The sequence below is a fragment of the Sminthopsis crassicaudata genome, chromosome 4, assembly GCF_048593235.1.
Source record: "Sminthopsis crassicaudata isolate SCR6 chromosome 4, ASM4859323v1, whole genome shotgun sequence".
NCBI lineage: Eukaryota > Metazoa > Chordata > Mammalia > Dasyuromorphia > Dasyuridae > Sminthopsis > Sminthopsis crassicaudata.
In genome coordinates, this window is record NC_133620.1 from 30,767,867 (window position 1) to 30,795,564 (window position 27,698).

The 27,698-nt window shown below is 42.6% G+C and overlaps 1 protein-coding gene across 11 annotated transcripts in view; it reads right to left on the reverse strand.

The window, feature by feature from the left end:
* LOC141541773 (uncharacterized) overlaps positions 1-27,257 on the reverse strand; it is a 74,497-nt gene extending 47,240 nt beyond the window's left edge. For 5 of the 11 annotated variants that reach the window (XM_074266209.1, XM_074266215.1, XM_074266216.1 and 2 more), the window contains exons 1-22: positions 26,863-27,257; positions 24,543-24,692; positions 21,276-21,444; positions 19,735-19,839; positions 18,853-18,957; positions 18,238-18,342; positions 17,024-17,128; positions 15,737-15,841; positions 14,889-14,981; positions 13,966-14,055; positions 13,231-13,335; positions 12,359-12,463; positions 10,530-10,634; positions 9,649-9,753; positions 7,838-7,942; positions 6,974-7,075; positions 5,116-5,220; positions 4,238-4,342; positions 3,358-3,462; positions 2,478-2,582; positions 1,598-1,702; positions 656-757 (exon numbers count right to left, since the gene is read on the reverse strand). In XM_074266209.1, the coding sequence (XP_074122310.1) occupies positions 656-757; positions 1,598-1,702; positions 2,478-2,582; positions 3,358-3,462; positions 4,238-4,342; positions 5,116-5,220; positions 6,974-7,075; positions 7,838-7,942; positions 9,649-9,753; positions 10,530-10,634; positions 12,359-12,463; positions 13,231-13,335; positions 13,966-14,055; positions 14,889-14,981; positions 15,737-15,841; positions 17,024-17,128; positions 18,238-18,342; positions 18,853-18,957; positions 19,735-19,839; positions 21,276-21,444; positions 24,543-24,671 (2,260 nt within the window). In that variant the 5' untranslated portion in view covers positions 24,672-24,692; positions 26,863-27,257. The remainder of the gene's footprint in view (positions 1-655; positions 758-1,597; positions 1,703-2,477; positions 2,583-3,357; positions 3,463-4,237; positions 4,343-5,115; positions 5,221-6,973; positions 7,076-7,837; positions 7,943-9,648; positions 9,754-10,529; positions 10,635-12,358; positions 12,464-13,230; positions 13,336-13,965; positions 14,056-14,888; positions 14,982-15,736; positions 15,842-17,023; positions 17,129-18,237; positions 18,343-18,852; positions 18,958-19,734; positions 19,840-21,275; positions 21,445-24,542; positions 24,693-26,862) is intronic. The other 6 variants (XM_074266214.1, XM_074266213.1, XM_074266217.1 and 3 more) reach the window with 6 other exon arrangements.
* Positions 27,258-27,698: the final 441 nt, after the last annotated feature.

Consider the following 27,698-nt stretch of genomic DNA (forward strand, 5'->3'; position numbering starts at 1 on the left):
CTTTATGTGGCTGTTGGGAATCCTGCAGAACAGCCAGAGGTAACCAGAGGAAAAGCAAGTCAGAAGCAGGAACAGATGTCCCTCGTTGTACCCACAGGAAAGGACAAGTCCTGTTTAGAAGCCAGCACAGTTAGACTCAGTCATCTATATCTTGGAATATTAGTGGGAGAGACTAGATGTTGTTTCTTCCTGTCTTTCTGATCACATAGATGCCCTCACTTCAAGCTCCCAACTGGCTCTAGATTTTGCTTACTATCCTTGAAATTCTTTGGAATTTGGACTATTGAGTATTCTTATAAGCTGAGGGAGTGTAATTGGACTGCCCAAATCAAATTTCCCCTCAGTTTTCTGCTCATTTTGGCAGCATTGATTTCATTTTGCAAAAAAAAAAATGTTTTAATTTCATGCAAACAAAATTATCTGCTTTACTTCTGGAGATAATGCTATTCTTACAAAGATGAAAAACTAAGGGAGATGCCTTTGGGAATTTAAGACAAAACTAGAAGAAGATAGGATATGCTCAGATCCCAAGATCTGATATGACATGAAAGTCAAAGCTGAGGCTAGCCACAATGGGAGAGGAAAGGGTGAGATAAGAAAAATCTGGATAAAGAAGACCTGAGCAGAGACATGAGGACACCTAAAACTCAAATACCTTGAACAGAGCTTTGGGGAGTCCTGATAGCTGATGCCCTGTCAAGGTTGCTCCTAGGGAGAAGAGATCCCAAGCTGCTTTGTGTTGATCCATCTGGAATCACTAGACGGAAAAGGAAAGTTTCAGTCAATAAAAGAGGCAAATGCATTGGACACACACTTCCCTGACTCTTCTTCACACCTTTTCCAGAGGCGCTTGTCTAAAGCTTTGTATGCATTTGGAAGGAGCTGCTCAGGTGCCTGCAAACGTAAGAGGGGACATCTCCTTTCTGTGGCTGTTGAGAGTCTCCCAGAGGAGCCAGATCTAACCAGCTTTGGAAAGGAAAATGGGAGACAGAAGCCAACTCCTTTTCTTGTACACTTAAGAAGAGAAAAACTCCTGTGTAGAAGCCAGCATAAGTGGGCTCAAGTAGCCTATGCTTTGGGAATCCCAGTGGCTGACAATGTAAGATGTCTTTTCCTGTCTCCTTAAACACATAGATGACTTCTACCCAACTGGCTCTAGATTCATTTCACCATCTTTCAAGTGCTTTTGGATTTTGACTAATGGTGGATATTCCTGCAGGTTGATGGGGGTGTAACAAGCCTGCCAGGATCAAAGTTGTCCCCAGTCTCTTGCTAATTTTGACTGCTTTGATTTGGTTTATGAAAAAATGTTTTACTTTCACGTAATCAAAATTATCCATTTAACTTCCTGAGATATTACAATTGTTAAAAATAAATGATGAAAAGCCAAAGTCAAAAGCCAAACTCCCCAAAGGAATTGATACATATCCTTTAGAATTATGTTATGCTCAAGTGATAGGAAGAAGACATGATGTGGCATGAGGGATAAAGATGGGACAGAAGTACCTGAGAGAGAGAAGACAAAGAAGTGGAGGGGGTAAGACAAAAAGTATATGGCTAGGAGTAGTGACATGAGGTCCCTTAAAAGCCCAAGTACCTGGGACCGAGCTTTGAGGAGTACTGACAGCTGATTCTTTCTCAAGATTGGTGCTCTGGACAGAAGATGCTGTACCAATTTGTGATGTTGATCCCTCTGGAGTCACTAGACAGCAAAGAAAAGCTTCAGTCAGAGAAGGAGGCAGATGTACAGGAACAAATGCATCCCTAACCCTTGACTTCTTGTCAGAGAACCCTGTCTAAGCCTTCTATGCAGCTATCAATAGACCTGTCCATGTGCCAGCAACATAAGAAGGGATAGCATGTTTGTGTGGCAGTTAGGAGTCCCCCAAAGCATATAGATTTAACTAGTCATAGAAAGGAAGATGGGAGACAGGAGTAGACATCTGTCCTTGTACTCATAGGAGGGAACAAATTGTATCAAAGCTAGCACAGCCAGAATTAATCTTCAATCCCCCAGTAATGCCAGAAGGAGACAATGTCTCTTCCTCTCTCCCTGCAATCTTAAGTGCCCCACCTCAAGATCCCACCTGGCTCTTTCCACCTTTGAAGTGCCTGTGATGTTTATGGAGGTGGAATAGGGCTGCTTAGGATCACCTTTCCCCCCAGTTTCCTGCTAATGTTGGCTACATTGATTTTGTTTATGCAAAAGGTTTTAATTTCATGTAATAAAAATTATCTATTTAACTTACTGAGATATTACAATTGTTAAAAAAGATGAAAAACCAAAGGGGCTTTCCTAAGAGACAGGATACAGAGCCCATATGTGATATGGTATATTCAGGTCAAAAGAGGAAGACAGAATATGGTATGAGGGGCAAAGATGTGGCCTGGTGACCCGAGGGAGAGAAGACAAAGCACAAAATTGAATAAGGCAAGAAGGATTTACAGACATAGGAAGTCACCTAAAACTCAAGTACCTTTGACAGAGCCTGGAGGAATCCTGACAGTTGATTCTCTCTCAAGACTGGTCCTCTGGACAGAAGATGCTGTACCAATTTGTGATGTTGATCCTTCTGGAGTCACTAGACAGCAAAGAAAAGTTTCAGTCAGAGAAGGAGGCAGATGCACAAGAACAAACACATCCCTAACCCTTGACTTCTTGTCAGAGAACCCTATCCAAGCCTTCTATGCAGCTATCAATGGACCTGTCCATGTGCCAGCAACATAAGAAGGGATAGCATGTTTGTGTGGCAGTTAGGAGTCCCCCAAAGCATATAGATTTAACTAGTCATAGAAAGGAAGATGGGAGACAGGAGTAGACATCTGTCCTTGTACTCATAGGAGGGAACAAATTGTATCAAAGCTAGCACAGCCAGAATTAATCTTCAATCCCCCAGTAATGCCAGAAGGAGACAATGTCTCTTCCTCTCTCCCTGCAATCTTAAGTGCCCCACCTCAAGATCCCACCTGGCTCTTTCCACCTTTGAAGTGCCTGTGATGTTTATGGAGGTGGAATAGGGCTGCTTAGGATCACCTTTCCCCCCAGTTTCCTGCTAATGTTGGCTACATTGATTTTGTTTATGCAAAAGGTTTTAATTTCATGTAATAAAAATTATCTATTTAACTTACTGAGATATTACAATTGTTAAAAAAGATGAAAAACCAAAGGGGCTTTCCTAAGAGACAGGATACAGAGCCCATATGTGATATGGTATACTCAGGTCAAAAGAGGAAGACAGAATATGGTATGAGGGGCAAAGATGTGGCCTGGTGACCCGAGGGAGAGAAGACAAAGCACAAAATTGAATAAGGCAAGAAGGATTTACAGACATAGGAAGTCACCTAAAACTCAAGTACCTTTGACAGAGCCTGGAGGAATCCTGACAGTTGATTCTCTCTCAAGACTGGTCCTCTGGACAGAAGATGCTGTACCAATTTGTGATGTTGATCCTTCTGGAGTCACTAGACAGCAAAGAAAAGTTTCAGTCAGAGAAGGAGGCAGATGCACAAGAACAAACACATCCCTAACCCTTGACTTCTTGTCAGAGAACCCTATCTAAGCCTTCTATGCAGCTATCAATGGACCTGTCCATGTGCCAGCAACATAAGAAGGGATAGCATGTTTGTGTGGCAGTTAGGAGTCCCCCAAAGCATATAGATTTAACTAGTCATAGAAAGGAAGATGGGAGACAGGAGTAGACATCTGTCCTTGTACTCATAGGAGGGAACAAATTGTATCAAAGCTAGCACAGCCAGAATTAATCTTCAATCCCCCAGTAATGCCAGAAGGACACAATGTCTCTTCCTGTCTCCCTGCAATCTTAAGTGCCCCACCTCAAGATCCCACCTGGCTCTTTCCACCTTTGAAGTGCCTGTGATGTTTATGGAGGTGGAATAGGGCTGCTTAGGATCACCTTTTCCCTCAGTTTCCTGTTAATGTTGGCTGCATTTATTTTGTTTGTGCAAGAGGTTTTAATTTTATGTAAAAAAAACTTATCCATTTAATTTACTGAGATATTACAGTTGTTAAAAAAAATGAAAAACCAAAGAGACTTCCCTAAGAGACAGGAGACAGAGACAATAGATGATTTGATACACTCAGATCATAAGAGAAGACAAGATGTGGCATGAGGGGCAAAGATGTGGCCTGGTGACCCGAGGGAGAGAAGACAAAGCACAAAATTGAATAAGGCAAGAAGGATTTACAGACATAGGAAGTCACCTAAAACTCAAGTACCTTTGACAGACCCTGGAGGAGCCCTGACAGTTGATTCTCTCTCAAGACTGGTCCTCTGGACAGAAGATCCTGCACCAATTTGTGATGTTGATCCTTCTGGAGTCACTAGACAGCAAAGAAAACTTCAGTCAGAGAAGGAGGCAGATGTACAGGAACAAACGCATCCCTAACCCTTGACTTCTTGTCAGAGAACCCTATCTAAGCCTTCTATGCAGCTATCAATGGACCTGTCCATGTGCCAGCAACATAAGAAGGGATAGCATGTTTGTGTGGCAGTTAGGAGTCCCTCAAAGCATATAGATTTAACTAGTCATAGAAAGGAAGATGGGAGACAGGAGTAGACATCTGTCCTTGTACTCATAGGAGGGAACAAATTGTATCAAAGCTAGCACAGCCAGAATTAATCTTCAATCCCCCAGTAATGCCAGAAGGAGACAATGTCTCTTCCTCTCTCCCTGCAATCTTAAGTGCCTCACCTCAAGATCCCACCTGGCTCTTTCCACCTTTGAAGTGCCTGTGATGTTTATGGAGGTGGAATAGGGCTGCTTAGGATCACCTTTCCCCCCAGTTTCCTGCTAATGTTGGCTTCATTGATTTTGTTTATGCAAAAGGTTTTAATTTTATGTAAAAAAAAACTTATCCATTTAATTTACTGAGATATTACAGTTGTTAAAAAAAATGAAAAACCAAAGGGGCTTCCCTAAGAGACAGGAGACAGAGACAATAGGTGATATGATACACTCAGATGATGAGAAGACAAGATGTGGCATGAGGGGCAAAGATATGGCCTGGTAACCTGAGGGAGAAAAGACAAGGCATAAAATTGAATAAGGCAAGAAGGATTTACAGACATAGGAAGTCACCTAAAACTCAAGTACCTTTGACAGAGCCTGGAGGAACCCTGACAGTTGATTCTCTCTCAAGACTGGTCCTCTGGACAGAAGATCCTGTACCAATTTGTGATGTCGATCCTTCTGGAGTCACTAGACAGCAAAGAAAACTTCAGTCAGAGAAGGAGGCAGATGCACAAGAACAAATACATCCCTAACCCTTGACTTCTTGTCAGAGAACCCTGTCTAAGCCTTCTATGCAGCTATCAATGGACCTGTCCATGTGTCAGCACCATAAGAAGGGATAGCATATTTGTATGACAGTTGGGAGTACCCAGAACAGCCAGACTTAACCAGCCCAGAAAAAGCACATCAGAGACAGGAGCTAACACCTCTCCTTGTAAGGGACAGCTTCTGTTTAGAAGTCAACATAGTTAGACTTAGTTGTCTATGCTTTGGAATACCTATGGGAGACAGTGCAGAATGTCTCTTCCTGTCTTCCTTAACACAAAGGTGATCCTATCTCAAGATCCCAATTGGACTTACTATCCTTGAAATGCTTTTGGATTTGGACTAATGGTGGATATTCTTACAGATTGATGGGGTGCAATAGGACTGCCCAAATCAAATTTCCCCTCAGTTTTCTGCTAATTTTGGCAGCATTGATTTCATTTTGCAAAAAAAAAAATTAATTTCATGTAACCACAATTATCTATTTTAAATCCAGAGATATTGTTATTCTTACAAAACTGAAAAATCATGGGGAAGTCTGCAGGGATGTAAGGTACAGACAGTAAACAATATATTGTGCTCAAGTGACAGGAAGAAGGCATAATGTGATGTGAGGGTCATAGGTAAGGCCTGGTTAACAAGGGACAGGAATGGGTAAGATGAGAAGGTGCTGTGTAACAGAGACCTGAACAGAAACAGGAGGTCTCCTAAAACTCAAATATCATGAACAAAGCTTTGAGGAGCCCTGACAGCTGATGTCCATTCAAGGGTGATCCTCTGAACAGAAGATCTCAAGCGGCTTTCTAGTGATTGATCTGGAATCACTAGACAGCAAAAGAAAGTTTCAGTCAAAGAAAGAGGCAAATGCACTGCGACACACACTTCCCTGACTCTTCTTCACATCTTTTCCAGAGACACCTGCCTAGAGCTTTGCATGTACTTGGAAGCAGCTCATCAAGTGCCTGCAAACATAAGAGGGAACATGTCCTTTCTGTGGCTGTTGAGAGCCTCCTAGAGGAGCCAGATCTAACTAGCTCTGGAAAGGGAAATGGGAGCCAGGAGCCAACTCCTTTTCTTATACACTAAGAAGGGGAAAACTCCTGTGTAGAAGCCAGCACAAGTGGGCTCAGTTGCCTATGCTTTGGGAATACCAGTGGCTGACAATGTAAGATGTCTTTTCCTGTCTCGCTAAACACATAGGTGTCCTCCACTCAACTGGCTCTAGATTCATCTCACAATCTTTCAAGTGTTTTTGAATGCGGACTAATGGTGGATATTCCAGCAGGTTCATGGTGTGGAACAAGCCTGGCAGGATAAAAATTTCCCCCAGTTTCTTGCTAATTTTGGCTGCTTTGATCTGGTTTGTGAAAACAAGTTTAACTTTTATGTAATTAAAATTACCTATTTGACTTCCATAGATATCACAATTGTTAAAAAAAAAAAAAAAAAGAAAAAAGAAAAAGAAAAGAAAAGATGAAAAGCCAAAGGGACTCCCAAAGGGAACTGATGCATACCCTTTAGAATTATGTTATGTTCAAGAGATAGGAGGAAGACATGATGTGGCATGAGGGGTAAATATGGAACACAAGTACCTGAGAGAGAAAAGACGAAGAGTAGGGGTTAAGACAAAAAGGACATGGATAAGTGACATGAGGTTCTCTAAAAGCCCAAGTACCTGGGACAGAGCTTTGAGGAGCCCTTACAGCTGATGTCCTCTCAAAGGTACTCTGGACAGAAGGTTCTATACTGCCTTGTACTGTTGATCCATGTGGAGTCACTAGAAAGCAAAGGAAAACTTCAGTCAGAGAAAGAAGCAGATTCCCTTAGACAGACACCTCCCTGAATCTTCTCATTTTTTTCAGAGATCCCTGCCTAAGCCCTCAATCGATCTGTTCACATGCCTGCATGCATCCAAGGGGAAATCTTCTTGGTGTGGCTGTTAGGAGTCCCCCAAAGCAGCTATAGAAAGGAAGATGGGAGACAGGAGTACACATCTGTCCTTGTACTCATAGGAGGGGACAAATTGTGTCAAAGCTAGCACAGTCAAAATCGTCAATCCCCCGGTAATAGTAGGAGGAGACAATAAGACATGTCTCTTCCTGTCTCCCTATAATATTAAGTGCCCCCACATCAACATCCTACCTTCCTCTAGATTCCTCTTCCACCTTTGAAGTGTGTGATGTTTATGGAAGTGGAATAGGGCTGCTTAGGATCACCTTTCCCCTCAGTTTCCTGCTAATGTTGGCTGCATTGATTTTGTTTATGCAAAAGGTTTTAATTTCATGTAATAAAAATTATCTATTTAACTTACTGAGATATTACAATTGTTAAAAAAGATGAAAAACCAAAGGGGCTTTCCTAAGAGACAGGATACAGAGCCCATATGTGATATGGTATACTCAGGTCAAAAGAGGAAGACAGAATATGGTATGAGGGGCAAAGATGTGGCCTGGTGACCCAAGGGAGAGAAGACAAAGCACAAAATTGAATAAGGCAAGAAGGATTTACAGACATAGGAAGTCACCTAAAACTCAAGTACCTTTGACAGACCCTGGAGGAGCCCTGACAGTTGATTCTCTCTCAAGACTGGTCCTCTGGACAGAAGATCCTGTACCAATTTGTGATGTCGATCCTTCTGGAGTCACTAGACAGCAAAGAAAAGCTTCAATCAGAGAAGGAGGCAGATGCACAAGAACAAACACATCCCTAACCCTTGACTTCTTGTCAGAGAACCCTGTCTAAGCCTTCTATGCAGCTATCAATGGACCTGCCCATGTGCCAGCAACATAAGAAGGGATAGCATGTTTGTATGACAGTTGGGAGTCCACAGAACAGCCAGACTTAACCAGCCCAGAAAAAGCACATTAGAGACAGGAGCTAACACCTCTCCTTGCACTCATAGGAAGGGAAAACTCCTGTTTAGAAGTCAACACAGTTAGACTCAGTTGTCTATGCTTTGGGAATACCTATGGGAGACAGTGAAGGATATCTCTTCCTGTTTCCCTTAACAAATAGGTGATCCCATCAAGATCCCAACTGATTCTAGATTTGCCTTGATATCCTTGAAATGTTTTTGGATTTGGACTAATGGTGGGTATTGTTACAGATTGATGGGGTAGAATAGGACTACCCAAATCAAATTTCTGCTTATTTTGACAGCACTGATTTCATTTTGTAAAAAAAGTTTTAATTTCATGTAATCAAAATTATCTGTTTTAATTCCTGAGATATTGTTATTCTTACAAAGATGAAAAATCATGTGGGCAGTTCTCAGGGGTGTAAAGTACAGCCAGTAAGCAATATATTATGCTCATGATGTGATGTGAGGGTCATAGCTAAGGTCTGGTTAACAAAGGACAAGAATGGGTAAGATGAGAAGGAGCTGGGTAATAGAGACCTGAACAGAAACAGGAGGTCTCCTAAAACTCAAATATCATGAACAAAGCTTTGAGGAGCCCTGACAGCTAATGCCCACTCAAGGGTGATCCTCTGAACTCCTGTTCAGCTTCATCTCAAGCTGCTTTGTAGTGATTGATCTGGAATCACTAGACAGCAAAGGAAAGTTTCAGTCAAAGAAGGAGGCAAATCCACTGGAACACACACTTCCCTGACTCTTCTTCACACCAGAGACACATGCCTAAAGCTTTGTATGCACTTGGAAGGAGCTCATCATGTGCCTGCAAACATAAGAGGGGACATCTCCTTTTTGTATGTGTTGAGAACTTTCCAGAGGAGCCAGAACTAACTAGCTTTGGAAAGGGAAATGGGAGACAGGAGCCAACTCCTTTTCTTGTACACGTAAGAAGAGAAAAACACCTCTGTAGAAGCCATCACGTGGGCTCAGTTGTCTATGCTTTGGGAATGCCAGTGACTGACAATATAAGATGCTTTTTCCTGTCTCCCTAAACACATAGGTGCCTTCTACCCAACTGGCTCTAGATTCATCTTACCCTCTCTCAGGTGCTTTTGGATTTGGACTAATGGTAGATATTCCTGCAGGTTGATGGAGTGAATCAAAATTTCCCCCAGTCTCTTGCTAATTTTGGCTACATTGATTTGGTTTGTCAAAAAAAAGTTTTACTTTCATGTAATCAAAATTATCCATTTAACTTCCTCAGATATCACAATTGTTAAAAATAAATGAAAAGCCAAAGGGACTACCCAAGGGAAATGACACATAGCCTTTAGAATTATGTTATGTTCAAGAGATAGGAGGAAGACATGATGTGGCATGAGGGGTAAATATGGAACACAAGTCCCTGAAAGAGAGAAGACAAAGAAGAGTAAGGGTTAAGACAAAAAGGACTTGGATAAGAGTAGTAACATGAGGTCCCCTAAAAGCCCAAGTACCTGAGACAGAGCTTTGAGGAGCCCTTACAGCTGATGTCTTTTCAATGTTACTCTTCTGGATAGGAGGTTTGGTACTGCCTTGTGGTGTGGATCCATGCGGAGTCACTAGACAGCAAAGGAAAACTTCAGTCAGAGAAAGAGGTAGATGCCCTGAGACAGACACTTCCATGAATCTTCTCATTTTTCAGAAATCCCTGCCTAAGCTCTCTATGCAGCCCTTAATCGACCTACTCACATGGCTGCATGCTTACAAGGAGAAATCTCCTTTGTGTGGCTGTTGGAAGTCCCCCAAAGCAGCTATAGAAAGGGAGATGGGAGACAGGAGTACACATCTGTCCTTGTACTCATAGGGGATAGGTTGTGTGAAAGCTAGCATAGCCAGAATTAATTGTCAGTTCCCTGGTAATGCTAGTAGGAGACAAGGGAGAATTCTCTTCCTGTCTCTCTGTAACCTTAGGTGCAGTGCCCATGCCTCAAGATCCCACCTGGCTCTAGATTCCTCTTTACATCTTTGAAATGCCAGTGGTGTTCATGCAGGTGGAATAGGACTGCTCAGATCAACTTTCCTCCCAGTTTCTTGCTAGTTTTGGCTGCATTGATTTTGTTTGTGCAAAAGTTTTAATTTCATATTTTAAAAATTGTCCATTTAACTTACTGAGATATTACAATTGTTAATAAAAGATGAAAAACCAAAGGGACTTCCCTAAGAGGCAAGAGACAGAGACAATAGGTGAAATGATATACTCAGGTCAAAAGAAGACAGGATATGGTATGAGGGGCAAAGATATGGCCTGGCAACCCGAGGGAGAGAAGACAAAGCACAAAATTAAATAAGGCAAAAAGGATTTGTAGACATAGGAAGTCACCTAAAACTCAAGTACCTTTGACAGAGCCTGAAGGAGCCCTGACAGCTGATTTTTTCTCAAGACTGGTCCTCTGGACAGAAGATCCTGTTCCAACTTGTGACGTCGATCCTTCTGGAGTAACTAGACAGCAAAGAAAAGCTTCAGTCAGTGAAGGAGGCAGATGCACAGGAACAAACACATTCCTAACCGTTCACTTCTTGTCAGAGAACCCTGTCTTAGCCTTCTATGCAGCTATCAATGGACCTGCCCATGTGCCAGCAACATAAGAAGGGATAGCACATTTGTGTGGCAGTTGGGAGTCCCCAGAACAGCCAGACTTAACCAGCCTAGAAAAAAGACATCAGATACAGAAGCTAACACCTCTCCTTGTACTCACTTCTGTACTAAACTCCTGTTTAGAAGTCAACACAGTTAGACTCAGTTGTCTATACTTTGGAATACCTATGGGAGACAGTGCAGAATGTCTCTTCCTGTCTTCCTTAACATATAGGTGACCTTATCTCAAGATCCCAATTGGCTCTAGTTTTGCCTTACTATCCTTGAAAAGTCCAATGGTGAGTATTGTTACAGATTGATGGAGAGGAATAGGTCTGCCTCAATCAAATTTTCCCTCAGTTTTCTGCTAATTTTGGCAGCATTGATTTCATTTTGCAAAAAAGTTTTAATTTCATATAATCACAATTATCTGTTTTAAATCCAGAGATATTGTTATTCTTACAAAATTGAAAAATCATGGGGAAGCCTGCAGGGATGTAAGATACAGCCAGTAAGCAATATATTGTGCTCAAGTGACAGGAAGGAGACATGATATGATGTGAGGGTCATAGGTAAGGACTAGTTAACAAAGGACAGGAATGGGTAAGATGAGGAGGAGCTGGGTAATAGAGAACTGAGCAGAGAAAGGAGGTCTCCTAAAACTCAAATATCTTGAACAGAGCTTTGAGGAACCCTGAGAGCTGATGCCCGCTCAAGGGTGCTCCTCTGAACAGGAGATCTCAAGCTGCCTTGTGGTGATTGATCTGGAAACACTAGACAGCAAAGGAAAGTTTCAGTCAAAGAAAGAGGCAAATCCACTGGAACACACACTTCCCTGACTCTTCTTCACACCTTTTCCAGAGACACCTGCCTAGAGCTTTATATGCACTTGGAAGGAGCTCATCATGTGCCTGCAAACATAAGAGGGGACATCTCCTTTTTGTGGATGTTGAGAACCTCCCAGAGGAACCAGATCTAACTAGCTCTGGAAAGGGAAATGGGAGACAGGAGCCAACTCAACTCCTTTACATGTACTAGAAAGGAAAAACTCCTCTGTAGAAGCCATCACAAGTGGGCTCAGTTGTCTATGCTTTGGGAACGCCAGTGACTGACAATATAAGATGCTTTTTCCTGTCTCCCTAAACACATAGGTGCCCTCTACCCAACTGGCTCTAGATTCATCTTACCCTCTCTCAAGTGCTTTTGGATTTGGACTAATGGTGGATATTCCTGTAAGTTGATGGGGTGAATCAAAATTCCCCCCAGTCTCTTGCTAATTTTGATTGCTTTGATTTGGTTTGTGAAAAAAACAGTTTTACTTTCATGTAATCAAAATTATCCATTTAACTTCCTCAGATATCACAATTGTTAAAAATAAATGATGAAAAGCCAAAGGGATTCCCAAAGGGAACTGATACATAGCCTTTAGAATTATATTTTGTTCAAGTGATAGGAGGAAGAAATGAAGTGGCATTAGGGGTAAAGATAGGACAGAAGTACCTGAGAGAGAAGACAAAGAAGAGAAGTGGTTAAGATAAAAAGGACATGGGTAAGCATAGTGCCATGAGGTCCCCTAAAAGCCCAAGTACCTGGGACAGAGCTTTGAGGAGCCCTTACAGCTGCTGTCCTCTCAAAAGTACTCCTCTGGACAGAAGGTTCCATACTGCCTTGTACTGTTGATCCATGTGGAGTCACTAGACAGCAAAGGAAAACTTCAGTCAGAGAAAAAAGGCAGATTCCCTTAGACAGACACCTGAATCTTTTCATTTTTTTCAAAGATCCCTGACTAAGACCTAGAGGTCTTAATCGACCTGTTCAGGTGCCTGAATTCATCCAAGGGGAAATCTCCTCTGTGTGTGTGTTGAGAGACCCCCAAAGCAGCTATAGAAAGGGAGATAGGAGACAGGAGGAGACATTTGTCTTTGTACTCATAGGAGGGGAAAACTTGTGTCAAAACTAGCATAGCCAGAATTAATCATCAATCCCTCGGTAATGCTAGTAGGAGAAGATGGTAGGCATCTTTTCCCCTACAACTTTAGCTGCTCCTGCCTCAAGATCCCACCTGGCTCTAGATTCCTCCTTCCACCTTTGAATTGTCTGTGTTGTTTAAGGAGGTGGAATAGGGCTGCTCGGATCAACTTTCCCCCCAGTTTCTTGCTAATTTTGGCTGCATTGATTTTGTTTGTGCAAAACATTTCAATTTCAGGTAATAAATGTTATCCATTTAACTTACTGAGATATTACAATTGTTAAAATAGATGAAAAAACAAAGGGGCTTTCCTAAGAGACAGGAGACAGAGCCAATAGGTGATATGATATACTCAGGACAAAAGAGGAAAACAGGATATGGTATAAGGGGCAAAGTTGTGGCCTGGTGACTCGAGGGAGAGAAGACAAAGCACAAAATTGAATAAGGCAAGAAAAATTTGCAGAAATAGGAAGTCACATAAAACTCAAGTACCTTTGACAGACCCTGGAGGAGCCCTGACAGCTGATTCTCTCTGAAGACTGGTCCTCTGGACAGAAGATCCTGTACCAATTTGTGATGTCGATCCTTCTGGAGTCACTAGACAGCAAAGAAAAGTTTCAGTCAGAGAAGGAGGCAGATGCACAAGAACAAACACATCCCTAACCCTTGACTTCTTGTCAGAGAACCCTGTCTAAGCCTTCTATGCAGCTATCAATGGACCTGTCCATGTGTCAGCACCATAAGAAGGGATAGCATGTTTGTATGACAGTTGGGAGTCCCCAGAACAGTCAGACTTAACCAGCCCAGAAAAAAGACATCAGAGACAGGAGTTAACACCTCTCCTTGTACTCGTTGGAAGGGAAAACTCCTGTTTAGAAGTCAACACAGTTAGACTCAGTTGTCTATGCTTTGGGAATACCTATGGGAGACAGTTAAGGATGTCTCTTCCTGTTTTCCTTAACACATAGATGATCCCATCTCAAGATTCCAAGGATAGCAAGGCATATTGTTATTCTTACAAAGATGAAAAATCATCGGGGCAGCTTGCAGGAACTTGAGACACAGCCAGTAAGCAATATATTGTACTCAGGTGACAGGAGGGAGACATGATGTGATATAAGGGTCATAAGTTTGACCTGGTTAACAAAGGTTGGGAATGGATAAGATGAGAAGCAGCTGGGTAACAGAAACCTGAGCAGAGACATGAGGTCTCCTAAAACTCCATACCTTGAGTAGCCCTGACAGCTGATTCCCACTCAAGGGTGATCCTCGCAATATGAGAGTCCAAGTTGTCTTGTGGTAACCCATCTGGAATCACTAGACAGCAAAGGAAAGCTTCAGTCAATGAAAGAGGCAAATCCACGGGGACACACACTTCCCTAATTCTTCTTCACATCTTTTCCAGAGACACCTGCTTAGAGCTTTGTATGCACTTGGAAGGAGCTGCTCAAGTGCCTGCAAACATAAGAGGGGACATATCCTTTCTGTAAATGTTGGGAGCCTCCCAGAGGAGCCAGATCTAATTAGCTCTGGAAAAGGAAATGAGAGACAGGAGCCAACTCCTTTACTTGTACTAGGAAGTAAAAACTCCTGTGTAGAAGCCAGCCCAAGTGAGCTCAGTTGCCTATGCTTTGGGAATAGCAGTGGCTGACAATGTAAGATGTCTTCCTGTCTCCCTAAACACATAGGTGCCCTCCACCCAACTGGCTCTAGATTCATCTCAGCATCTTTTAAGTGCTTTTGGATTTGGACTAATGGTGGATATTCCTGCAGGTTGATGGGGGAGGAACAGGCCTGCCAGGATCAAAATTTCCCCAGTCTCTTGCTAATTTTGGCTGCTTTGATTTGGTTTGTCAAAAACAGTTTTATTTTCATGTAATCAAAATTATCCATTTAACTTTATGAGATATCACAATTGTTTAAAAAAAAAAGATGAAAAGCCAAAGGGACAAAGGGACTCCCCAAGGGAATGGATATATAGCCTTTAGAATTATGTTATGTTCAAGAGATAGGAGGAAGACATGATGTGGCATGAGGGATAAAAATGGGAGACAAGTACCTGAGAGAGAGAAGACAAAGAAGAGGAGGGGGTAAGACAAAAAGGACATGGATAAGAGTAGTGACATGAGGTCTCCTAAAACCCCAAGTACCTGGGACAGTGTTTTGAGGAGTCATGGCATCTGATGCCCACTCAAGGGTGTCCTTCTGAACAGGAGATCCCAAGCTGCCTTGTGGTGATCCATCTGGTATCATTAAATAGCAAAAGAAAGCTTCAGTCAGAGAAAGAGGCAAATGTACTATGACAGACACTTCCCTGACTCTTCTTTACACCTTTTCCAGAGATGCCTGCCTAAAGCTCTCTGTGCAGCTATGGAAGGAGCTGCTCTGGTTCTAGCAAATATAAAAGGGAATATATCCTTTGTTTGGCATTTGGAATCCCTCAGAGCAGTCAGACCTCACCACCTTTGGAAAAGCAAATGGGAGCAGGATTAGATATACCTCCCTGTATCCAAAAGAAGGGACAATACCTGTGTATAGCTTGCATCCTTGTCTCAAATTTCAACTGGCTCTAGATTCATCTTTCCATCTTTGAAATGATTTTGGATTTGAATTAATGATATGCATTCCTAAAGGTGAATGGGGCAAAATAGCTCTGCCTGGGTTAAATTTCCCTCTCCTTCCAGTTTCCTACTAGTTTTGGCTGCATTGATTTTGTTTTTGCAAAATGTTTTAATTTCTTGTAATCAAAATTACCCATTTAACTTCCTGAAATGTTGCAATTGTCATAGTGATGAAAAACCAAAGGGGCTACACTTAGAGACTGGAAACACAGCCAGTGGGGAGTATAATATACAGAGATGATAGGAGGGAGATCTGATTTAGCATGAGAACTGAAGTTGAGGACTGGCCTACAGAAGGAGAGAAGATAAAGGAGAGGAGTGGATTAGATAAGAAGAATTTGTATAAGAGAGGCCTGAATCCCCCAAAACTCACCTACCTTTGACAGCAAAATTAGCAGCCCTAACAGCAGATGTCATCTCAAGGCTGCATTTCTGGAGAGGACATACCATGCTGACTTGTAGTATTGATCTATCAGAAGTCACTAGAGTGCAAAGGAAAGCTTCAGTCAAAGAAAAGGGCAGATGCACAGGGAAAGACACTTCCCTGACTTCTCACATCTTTTCAGAGACCTCTCTCTAAGCTCCTATGCAGCTATTAATGGACCTGCTCAGGTGTCTTCAAATATAAGAGATGACATCTCCTTGTGTGACTCTTGAGAACCCCCAGAGCAGTCAGACCTCTATAAGCCCTGGAAAGGAAAGTAGAAGACAAGGACCAACCTCTTTCCTCATACCCAGAAGAATTCCTGTATAGAAGCCAGCACAAGTAAGCTCAATTGTCTATCTATGCTTTGGGAATGTCGTGGCTGATAACAGAAGGTATCTTTCCCATTTCCCTAAACCTAAAGGTGACCCCATCTCAAGATCCCAACTGACTCCAGATTCATCTTACCATATTTGAAGTGCTTTTGGATCTGAACTAATGTTGAGTATTTCTGTTGATTGATGGAGTGGAATAAGATTATTAGTGTAAAGTACATGCTAGCTCCCTGGAGGCCTCAGGGTCAGCCAGAATTAGGATAAATCAAAGTCCTTGGTCTTTAGGGGGAGAAATGAAGGAGGCAGACAAGCTGCCACATGGTTTGCCAAAGATATATCCTGGATTCTGGAGTCCAAAGTCTCCAGCCTCTCTCCCCATCATCCTGCTGCCAAGTGCTTCTGACTCTTTCCCTCCACCCTCCAATCCTGGCCTATGGTTATCTTACTACCAAACATTCAGCAAGCATCGATGGTGAGGAGAGCCATCATCCATATATATGCTAATAAAGCCATTGCCTCACATGGAATAGATAGCTTTAAGTGCTCCCTTGTTTGATTCAGAGATTCAGCCCTCTACATATTAGGATCAGATTTTCTGTTTCCTGACAATTTTGACTGTATTGATTTAGTTTGTGCAAAAAATGTTTTAATTTCATGTAATAAAAATTATCCATTTCATTTCCTGAATATTGCAATTATTGCAAAGATGAAAAACTAAGCTCTCAAGACCATGAGACACATTTAGTTGTGGATATAATAAACTCAGGTGACAGGATTGGGACATGATATTATTTGAAAGTCAAAGCTTAGTCCTGGCCACAAAGGCAGAGGAGGGGGTAAGAGAAGAATGACCTAGGTAAGAGAGGCCTTAGCAAAGACAGGAGGTCCCCTACTTGCCCAAGTACCTTGGACGGAGCTTTGAGGAGCCCTGATGGCTGATGTCCTCTCAAAACAGCTGCTCTGAACAGGAGGTCCCCTGCTGCCTTGTGGTGCTAATACATCTGGCGTCACTAGACAGCAAAGGAAAGCTTCAGTCAGAGAAAGAGGCAAATGCATTGGGACAGACACTTCCCTGACTCTCCTTCACACCTTTTTTTTTTTCTTTCCCCAGAGACACTTGCCTAAAGCTTTCTATGCATTTGGAAGGAGCTGCTCAGGTGCCTGTAAACATAAGAGTGGATATCTCATTTGTTTGGCAGTCAGGACACTCTCAGAGTAGCCAGAGTTAAGCAGACTTGGAAAAGGAAGTGGGAGAAAGGTGTAAATATACCTCCTGGTGCTCAGGACCTATGTCCTATATACCTATGTAGAAACCAGCCCAGCTAATCTCAATTGTCTTTGCCCAGGGAAAGCCAATGTCCCTCTCTCAAGATCTCAACTGGATCTAAATTCACCTTACCTTTGAAGTGATTTTGGATTTGAACTAATGGTGAGTATTTCTGCAGGTTGATGGGGTGGAATAGGAATGGCCAAATCAAATTTCTTCCTCCTTCCAGTTTCCTGCTAATTTTAGCTGCACTGATTTTGTGTGTGGAAGATTTTAATTTCATGGAATAAAAGTTATCCAATTTAATTCCTACGATATTGCAATTATTACAAAGATAAAAACGAAGGAGGAACCTCTCAGGACCCTGAGAAATAGCTAGTTGGGGATATGATCAGCTCAGGTCCCAGGATGGGGAAATGATGGGACATGAAAGTCCCATGAAGCCTGGTGACAAAGGGAAAGGAAGGGATAAGATAAGGAATATCTGGGTAAGAGAGGCACGAGCAGAGAAAGGTGGTCTTCTACTAGCCCAAGAAGTTTCCTAGTTAGGGCTGCATTGATTTTGTTTGTGGAAAAAGTTTCAATTTCTTTTAATCAAAATTATACGTTTTAATTCCTGAATCTATTTTCAATAGATAAAATATTTTCAAAGATGAAAAACCAAGGGAAAAGCTCTCAAGAATATGAGACATAGCTAGTTGTGGATAGACTATGCTCAAGTCACAGGACATGATATTATTTGAAAGTCAAAGGTGAGTCTTGGCCACAAAGACAGAGGAGAGGGTAAGAGAAGAATGACCTGGATAAGAGAGGTCTGAGAAGAGACAGGAGGTCTCCTACTTGCCCAGGTACCTTGCACAGAGCTTTGAGGAGCCCTGATGGCTGATGTCCTCTCAAAACAGCTGCTCTGAACAGGAGGTCCTCTGCTGCCTTGTGGTGCTGATCCATCCGGAATCACTAGACAGCAAAGGAAAGCTTCAGTCAGAGAAAGAGGCAAATGCATTGGGACAGACACTTCCCTGACTGTTCTTCACATTTTTTCAGAAACACTTGCCTAAAGCTCTCTCTACAGCTATTGAAGCAGCTGCTCAGGTGTTTGCAAACATAAAAGGGGACATCTCCTTTGTTTGGCAATTAAGGCTCCCTCAGAGCAGCCAAGAAGCCTTGGAAAAGCAAGTGGGAGACTGGAGTTTGTGCAAAATATTTCAATTTCATATAATCAAAGTTATCCATTTAACATCTTGAAATATTGCAGTTGTTACAAAGATGAAAAGGGCTACCTCAGGGACCAAAAGCAGTGGGGGATATAATATGCACAGGTGATAGGAGGCAGACATTTGACAAGAAGGAAAGTTGAGGGATAGCCTGTAAAGGGCGAGAAGACAAAGGAGAGGAATGGATTAGACAAGAAATATTTGTAAAAGAAAGGCCTGTGTAAAGACAGAAGGTCATCCCAAACCCACCTACCTTTGACATTGAAATTAGCAGCCCTAACAGCAGAAGTCCTCTCAAGGCCGCTGTTCTGGATAGGAAACCCCATGCTGACTTGTGGTGTTAATCCATTGAGAGCCACTAGACAGCAAAGGAAAGCTTCAGTGAAAGGAGGTGGCAGACGCACAGGGACACAGGGAATGGCACTTTCCTGACTTCTCATAGCTTTTTGAGAGAACCCTCCCTAAGTCCCTATGCAGCTATCAATGGACCTGTTCAGGTGCCTGCAACCATAAGAGGGAATGTGATGTTGAGAGTCCCCAAGAGCAACCAGAACTGGAAAAACAGGTCAGGGTCAGGAGCAGACACCTTTCCTTGTGCCCATAGGAAAGGGACAACTCCGGTCCTCCTAGAATTCTTGGAATTCTATATCTTGGAATTCTAGTGGGAGATACTGGATGTTGTCTCTTCCTTAACACACAGGTGCCCCCATCTCAAGATCCCAACTGGCTCTAGATTTGCCTTAATATCCTTGAAATGCTTTTGGATTTGGGCTATTGGGTATTCTTACAGGTTAATGGGTTGGAATAGGAATGGTCTAATTGAATTTTCCCCAGTTTTCTGATCACCTTGCAGCATTGATTTCATTTTGCAAAAATGTTTTAATTTCATGTAATCAAAATTGTGCATTTTAACTGAGATATTGCTATTCCCACAAAGATGAAAAACCAAAGGGGATGCCCTCGGCAACCTGAGACACAGCCAGTGTATTGTGCTCAGGTGACAGAAGGGAGACATGATGGGACATGAAAGTCCTAGTTGAGACCTGGTTAACAAACAACAGGAATTGATAAAATGAGAAAGACCTGGGTAACAAAGACCTGAGCAGAGACAGAAGGTCTCCTAAAACTCAAATACCTTGAACAGAGTTTTGAGGAGCCATGACAGCTGACGCCCACTCAAGGTTGGTGTTCTGGACAGGAGGTCCCCTGCTGCCTTGTGGTGCTGATGCATCTGGAGTTACTAGTCAGGAAAAGAAAGCGCCAGTCAGAGAAAGAGGCAAATGCACTGGGACAGACACCTCCCTGACTCTTCTTCACATCTTTTCCAGAAACACCTGCCTAAAGCTCTCTATGCAACTCTGGAAGGAGCCACTCAGGTGCCTGAAAACATAAGAGGGAACATTTCCTTTGTTTGGCAGTTGGGACTCCTCCAGAGCAGCCAGACCTAAGTAACCTTGGAAAAGCAAGTAAGAGACAGGAGTAGAGAGATCTCCTTGTGCCCATGGGAAAGGACAACAGCTGTGTAGAAGCCAGCCCAGCTAATCTCAGTTGTCTTTGCCCAGGGAATGCCGGTGTCCCTGTCTTAAGATCTCAACTGAATCTATATTCACCTTACCATCTCCGAAATGAGTTTGGATTTGGTGGAGTGGAACAGGATTGCTGTAATTAAATTTTCCCTATCTCCTGCTAATTTGGACTGCATTGATGTGTTTTGTGCAAAAATGTTTTAATTTCATATAATTGAAATTATTCATATAGATTCCTGAGATATTGCTATTTTTTTTTTCTGCTGAGGCAATTGGTACTAAGTGACTTTCCCAAGGTCACATAAGCAGGAAATATTAAGTGTCTGAGGCCATATTTGAACTCAGATCCACCTGATTTCCGGGCTGGTGCTCTCTACTATATCAACTAGTTGCCCCCCTTTTTGAGATATGGCTATTCTTACGAAGATGAAAAATCGGGGGAATGCCCTTAGGAACTTGAGACACAATTAGTTGGGGATATGATATTCTCAAGTCCCAGGATGATGACTTGATACAATATGAAAATCAAAGCTGAAGCTTAGCCACGGTGGGAGAGGAAGGAATAAGTTAAGAAAGATCTGGGTAAGTGAGGCCTGAACAGAGACAGGAGGTCTCCTAACAGTCCACAAACTTTGGAAAGAATTTTAAGGAGCCCTGACAGCTGATGCCCTCTCAAGGCTGCTGCTTGGGACAGGAGGTCCCCTGCTGCCTTGTGGTATTGGTTCACCTGGAATCACTAGACAGCAAAGGAAAGTTTCAGTCAGAGAAAGAAGCAATTACACTGGGAAAGACACCTCCCTGATTCTTTTTCACACCTTTTCCAAAGATCCCTGTTTAAATTTGTCTCGATAGCTATGGAAGGAGCTGCTCAGATGCCTGCCACCGTAAGAGCAACATCTCCTTTTACGTGGCTGTTGAGATCTCCTGAATGCAGCCAGATTTTCCTAGCCCTGGAAAGGAAAGTGGGAGAAAGGAGCCAACACCTTTCCTTGTAACCATAGGAAGGAAAAATTCCTGTACAAAAGCCAGCACAGTTAGTCTCAATCATTTAGAATGTCAGTGGGAGACAGTGAAAGATGTCTCTTCATGTCTCCCTACGATCATAGGTGTCCCCATGTCAAGATCCCAAATTGCTTTAGATTCACCTTACCATCTTTGAAGTGGCATTGGATTTGCTTTAATAGTGGATATTTCTGCAGGTTGAAGGGGTGGAACAAAGCTTCAAGGATCTTGGTGTTGAATCTATGTTCTAGTTGCGTAAGGATGTTGTATACCACATTGTACATACAGCGTGATTTTTGGTACTCCTTTAGAGCCATCTAAAAATTATTGACAAGAGAGCTTAGTTATCCCTTGATTCCTTGGTTCTTCAAAGTGACTTCCTATAATGCTGGTGAATTTTTGAAATTATCAATGCTTCTAACAAAATCTAACAGCAAGTGATACAAAGAGATATTCGATTTAAAATAACTGTCGATAGTATAAAATATTTAGGAATCTATCTGCCAAGGGAGGGTCAGGAACTATATGAGCAAAATTACAAAAAAACTTTCCACACAAATAAAGTCAGATCTGAACAATTGGAAAAATATCAAGTCTCTTGGATAGGTCCAGTGAATATAATAAAGATGACACTACTCACTAAACTAATCTATTTATTTAGTGCTATACAAATCAAACTCCCCCAAAACTATAAAATAACAAACAAATAACAACAAAATTCATCTGGAAGAACAAAAAAATCTAGAATTTCAAGGGAATTAATGAAAACAAAAAGTAAATGAAGTTGGCCTAGATGTACCAGATCTAAAACTATATTATAAAGCAGAGGTCATCAAAACCATTTGGTATACACTAAGAAATAGACTTGTTGGAATAGGTTAAGTTCACAGGACAAAATAGTCAATAACTATAGCAATCTAGTGTTTGACAAACTCAAAGACCCCAGTTTTTGGGATAAGACATCACTGCTTGACAAAAACTGCTAGGAAAATTGGAAACTAGTATGGCAGAAATTAGCCATTGACCCACACATAACATCATATACCAAGATAAAGTTGAAATAGGTTCATGGTCTAGGCATAAAGAATGAGATTATAAATAAATGAGAAGAACATAGGATAATTTACCTCTCAGACCATGGAGTAGGAAGGAATTTGTGACCAAAGAAGAACTAGAACTAGTGATCATCATCAATCACAAAATAGATAATTTTGATTATATTAAGTACAAACAAAATTAATGCAGACAAGATTAGAAGGGAAACAATAAACTAGGAAAACATTTTTACATTCAAAAGTTCTGATAAAGGCCTCATTTCCAAAATATATAGAAAATTGACTCTTATTTATAAGAAATCAAGCCATTTTCCAGTTCATAAAAGATCAAAGGATATGAACAGACAATTTTCAGAAGAAACTGAAACTATTTCTAGTCACACAAATCACAATTGAACAGAGAAATGCAAATCAAGACTGTTCCACAACATACCTGTCATCTTGGCTAAGATGACAGGAAAAGATAATGATGAATGTTGGAGGGATGTGGGAAAACTGGGACACTGAAACATTGTTGGTGGAACTGTGAATGGATCCAATCATTCTGGAGAGCAATTTGGAATTATGTTCTAAAAAATTATCACTTTGCATACTCTTTGACCCAGCAGTGTTTCTACTGGGCTTATATCCCAAAGAGACTTAAAGGAGGGAAAGAAACCCACATGTGCAAAAATGTTTGTGGCAACCCTCTTTGTAGTGGCCAGAAAGTGGGAACTGAGTGGATGTCCATCAGCTGGAGAACGGTTGGGTAAATTATAGCATATGAATATTATGGAATATTACTGTTCTGTAAAAAACGACCAGCAGGATGAATACAGAGACTTGGAGAGACGTACATGAACTAATGCTAAGTGAAATGAGTAGAACCAGGAGATCACTATACACTTCAACAATGATACTGTATGAGGATCAATTCTGATGGATGAGGCCCTCTCCAATAATGAGATGAACCAAATCAGTTCCAATTGTTCTGTGATGGAGAGAGCCATCCTCACCAAGAGAGAGGATCATGGGAGGTTAGTGTGGACCACAACATAGCATTTTCACTCTTTCTGTTGATGTTTGCTTGTATTTTGTTTTCTTTCTCAGTTTTATTTTACCTTCTTGATCTGATTTTTCTTGTGCGGCAAGATAACTGTATAAATATGTATGCATATATTGGATTTAACATATACTTTAACATATTTAACATGTATTGGACTACCTGCCATGTAGGGGAGGGGGTGGGGAAAAGGGGAAAATTTGGAACAGAACGTTTTGCAAGGGTTAGTGTTGAAAATTTACCCATGCATATGTTTTGTTAAAAAAAAAAAAAAAAAAAAAAAAAAAAAAAAGCTTTAATAGTCTGGTTGGGAATCCTTGGGGATCTTGCCCTGACCACTCCTCTCATACCTGAATTCCCTTGTCAATACAGCTTAGGATAGGTATGAGAACTTTAGATTCATTCTAGTCCTGCTTTAGATCCTCATGAGCTAGTTGTTTGATTCTGAGCAAATCATTCAATCTTTCTTAACCTCAGTTGTGCCATCCATAAAAGGGATATAATAATATCTGCTATCTTCCAAGAATATTGAGAAATTCAACTGTCAAGTTATGGAATTATTGGGGAAGCTTATTCGATTTTCTGCAGTTGTTTGCTTATGTTTTTATACAGTGACCCCTTGCTTATTACAAGAGCCTCCTGCCTTTCTCCCCATAGTTTCAGTTTGCTTTTTTCACACAATTATAAGGACAGGAGATTAACTAGGAGTCTATCACACTAGTTCAGACTTGAGGTAAAGAGGACTTTAACTAGGTTGGTGGCTATGTGAATGGAGAAGAGCAAAGAGTTATTGAGAACGTGGGATGCACAAGACTTGGTAACAGATTGGAGATGTGTGGTGGAGGGGGAGAGAAAGAAAGATAAAAGACACAGACATGAGGGAGAGGATGGGGAAGAGAGAGACAGAGAGACAGAGACAGAGAGACTGAGAGAGGAGGGAATTGAAGGGAGGAGGAAAAGGAGGAGGAGAAGGAGAGAGAGGAGTTGATTTCAGGTTCTAAGCACCACCTCTTCCCTAAAGTTTTTCCTCACACCCTCTCAACTGCCAGTGTCCTTCTTCCCAAACTGTCTGGAATATACTTGTATTTATTCATTTAATGTATTTCTACGACCTCTTTTTTTATATGTACTTCTCATCTCTCCCATTAGAATGTCAAGTAGGGATTTTTTCATTCTTTGTATTTGCATTCCAAAAATTTTTCATAGTGCTTGGCCCATAATAAGTACTTAATAAACATTAGTTAATTAACTGAATATGTAAGCTTAATGAAGTCATGGAGTGGAGAGTGCATTAGACCAGGTTATGGTGAGTACTTACATGGTAAGTTAGCTCAGAGATTAAAGAGTAATGTTGTAGTACCTCCAGGAAAGGAGACAGGGTATTTATTGCCTGGATTATGTTTAATTTGTTCTGTTTAAAGGTCTCAAGCAGGTTGTCCTTAACCATCTTCCTCTCCAGATCTGAGACCTGTGGAGAAAAGACAATTTAAAATGTGTCTTCCAGAGGACATGGAGTTAGTATCTGGGAGAATGTATAGGAATTCTCCAGAGAAGTTGAGAACCCTTTCTCTTCAGAAAAAAAAAAAAAACAGGCCACAGAACCCATAAGGAGACAGGGCACGGTGAGATTAGGGGAGCAGGGCAGAGGCTGCTGAGGATTATCTCCTCTTTTGCGGCCTCATTTGCGATGATTGATGCAAATATAAGTGTTACAGTTAATTAGGTTTTCTTTCCTTTCACAAGGAGCTCATTAGGATACAGTTTCATGGAGGGGGTATTATCCCAAAAAGGGGAGGTTTCTTGGCTTATTATACTTTCTGGAGTTGAAACTCCAAGAAAATCTCTAAAAACTAGAAAAGTTATTTGTCACTGACAAGTTTCTGATGAGCAGGTAAGTCCTCATACCCCACAACAGCAGTGTTGATTTCTGCAGACCACTAATCATCATCTGGGGAGCCACTGCTGTTGTGGAAATGGAATCGCTAACCAACAATGATACTAATGGCTGATCTTTTGCCACCATGAGAACAGAAAATTCAGCCTGGCTAAAACAAGAGACAGGAGGCATTTTCCAGGGATCCTCAAACTTTTTAAATAGGGGCCAGTTCACTATCCCTCAGACTGTGGGAGCGCCGGATTATAGGAAAAACAAAAACTCACACTCAGTCTCCACCCCTCAGTCCATTTGCCATAACCCTGAGGGTCGCATAAACATCCTCAATGGGCCACATCTGGCCCACAGGCCATAGTTTGAGAACCCCTCTTCCAGACATTCTAAACCACTGCAACCAATCATTTTGACCACTGCCTTCCCTCAGACCTTGATGTAAATATCCCAGGTCCCTGGGCCACCCTTTTTACAGCCAAACTTACCCCCCCCCACACCAGCCATTGTCCAGAGAAGTAACCCTTGTACATCTTTTCAGCAGCCCCAAATAAAAGTTCTTGACATCAAAGTTCTTGAAATGAATGTGCTTTTAACAAAGGAAGTAACATAATGGCATGGGTTTAAAGAAATCTGCCATTCTACTGGCCCTAAGCACTGTCGGAAATTTCCATTAAACTTGCAGCAGAAACTTCATAAATGAGTGTGTGTGTCTGTGTGTATGCATGTGCTCGAACACACTAGAGCATGTCGTGTCCTTCCACCTCCAATTAGGACGGGAGCTCTTGAGAACAGGTACTATATTATCTTTCTTTTGTATCATCATTTAGCATAGTTCTTTGCACGTATGTATTTATTTAATCGATGCTGTTTCATTTATTCGTTCTTTTGTTCATTTATTAGTTCATTCATTCATTTTCATCATTCATTTATTAGTTCATTTAGTCATCTTTTCAGTTACTTATTCATTTTACGTTACCCGGCTTTCCCCCATTTTCTTTATCTTTCTTTTAAAAACCTAAATTGATGGATCCTCAGGGCAAGCACACTAGCCTTTTCAGGCAAATCTCCTTTTTCCTCCTCAGAATTGTTTCTTTTCGTTTCCTCAGAATTTCACTATTCCAGGAGTCTCTGCTCCCTCCTGAGCTGCCTTTCCTTTGGAAGCCTGTCCGTCCCTCGGTCCCTTTTGCAATCTGCTCTTCCCAAACAAGTAGTGCGCCTCAGAGCTGCCCCCGCCCAGATTTCCCCTCCCTGGCGGGGAGACTCAGATCCGTAAGTTTCAGATCCCTAAGTTTAGACTGAACTCTTCAGTGAGTGTCAGGATAAGCGGAGGTCCCCGGACTGCTCCCCGCGGCCTCCCCGCCCAGTTTGTGATCTTGTTGCCAAGACTCGGCTACAGCAGGTAAGATTGGTTGGGATTGGTGGATGGGAAGGTAAAGCCTCCAAGAGATGGGCTGTCATTTGGGGCTCTGTCCCCGACTCCCCGCTCTCCTCCGACCCCATCAGCCCCCTCTCTCCCCTCACTCCTAGAGGATGGCAAGAGCCTGGGGGCGGGGTCCCCCTGCCTCGAGCCCCCTCGCTCCCCGCCAGGGATCCTTCGCTCAGCCACCAAAGTGATTTTTGGAAAGCGCAGGCCCTCGGAGCCGCGGAGGCCGGGCCGGGCCACGGGCCTCCGGGACCTCCCTGCGCTCTCTCTCCTCTCAGTTTGCGCCGCAAACTGCCCCTCCCTCTGCCCTCCTCCCCTGCCTCTTACCTGAAGCCCCTCAGAGCTGGCTAACCCGACTTCTGGGGAGGGGAGGGCCCGAGCTGGAACTGGATTCCGTTTCACCAGTAACCCGACTTCCGTTTAAAAACGTCCATTTTTAAAGAATTGAAAGTGAAAGCACTTTCTGCCTACGCCACAGTGCCCAGGGCGGGGAAAGGCAGCCCGAGAGCTCGAATCAGAGGCCCCGGCCCTCCGTTTCTGTACCCGGAGAGTGAAGGGGAGGGGGCCGGCGCGGGAGGGGACCCGCTGGAGCCAGGAGCGGCATCATCTGACCGCGGCCCGCTTCTCACTCATGCCTCAGTACTCTCCCGACCCGCCCAGTGCCAGCCGAGGCAGGAGACGGTGTGGCCCAAGGTGAAGACAACATGGCTCCGGCTACCTGTAGGACCCGGGGGGGGGGGGGGGCGGGGGGGCCTTTCCCTCCTGCTCTCCCAGGAGCTGAGCTCCCTTTTGAGGTGGGAATGTCCCCAGGACCAGCCACTGAAGCCCAGGCTCGGCAGGAGGCCGGGGGGGCTTGTGACTGCCCCGTACTAGCAACTCTCTGGAAGTAAACTGGCTTCCTGCTTAATCTATTTTTTCTAAATGCGTTCTCCCCTGTAGTTACAGAACTTGTGGCTGTCCCCTTTCTCCCCCAAAACAACAACAACCAAAAAAAACCTACTTCTTTTCTTAATTCTGGGCGGTTAAGTGAATAGAGCGCTGGGTCTGGAGTCAGGGAAACCCGAGTTCAAAACCAGTCTCAGACATTTGTCTGAGTCACTTCCGCCCTAGCTGACTCAGTTTCCTCACCTGTAAAAATGAGCCTAATAACAGTAGCTCCTTCA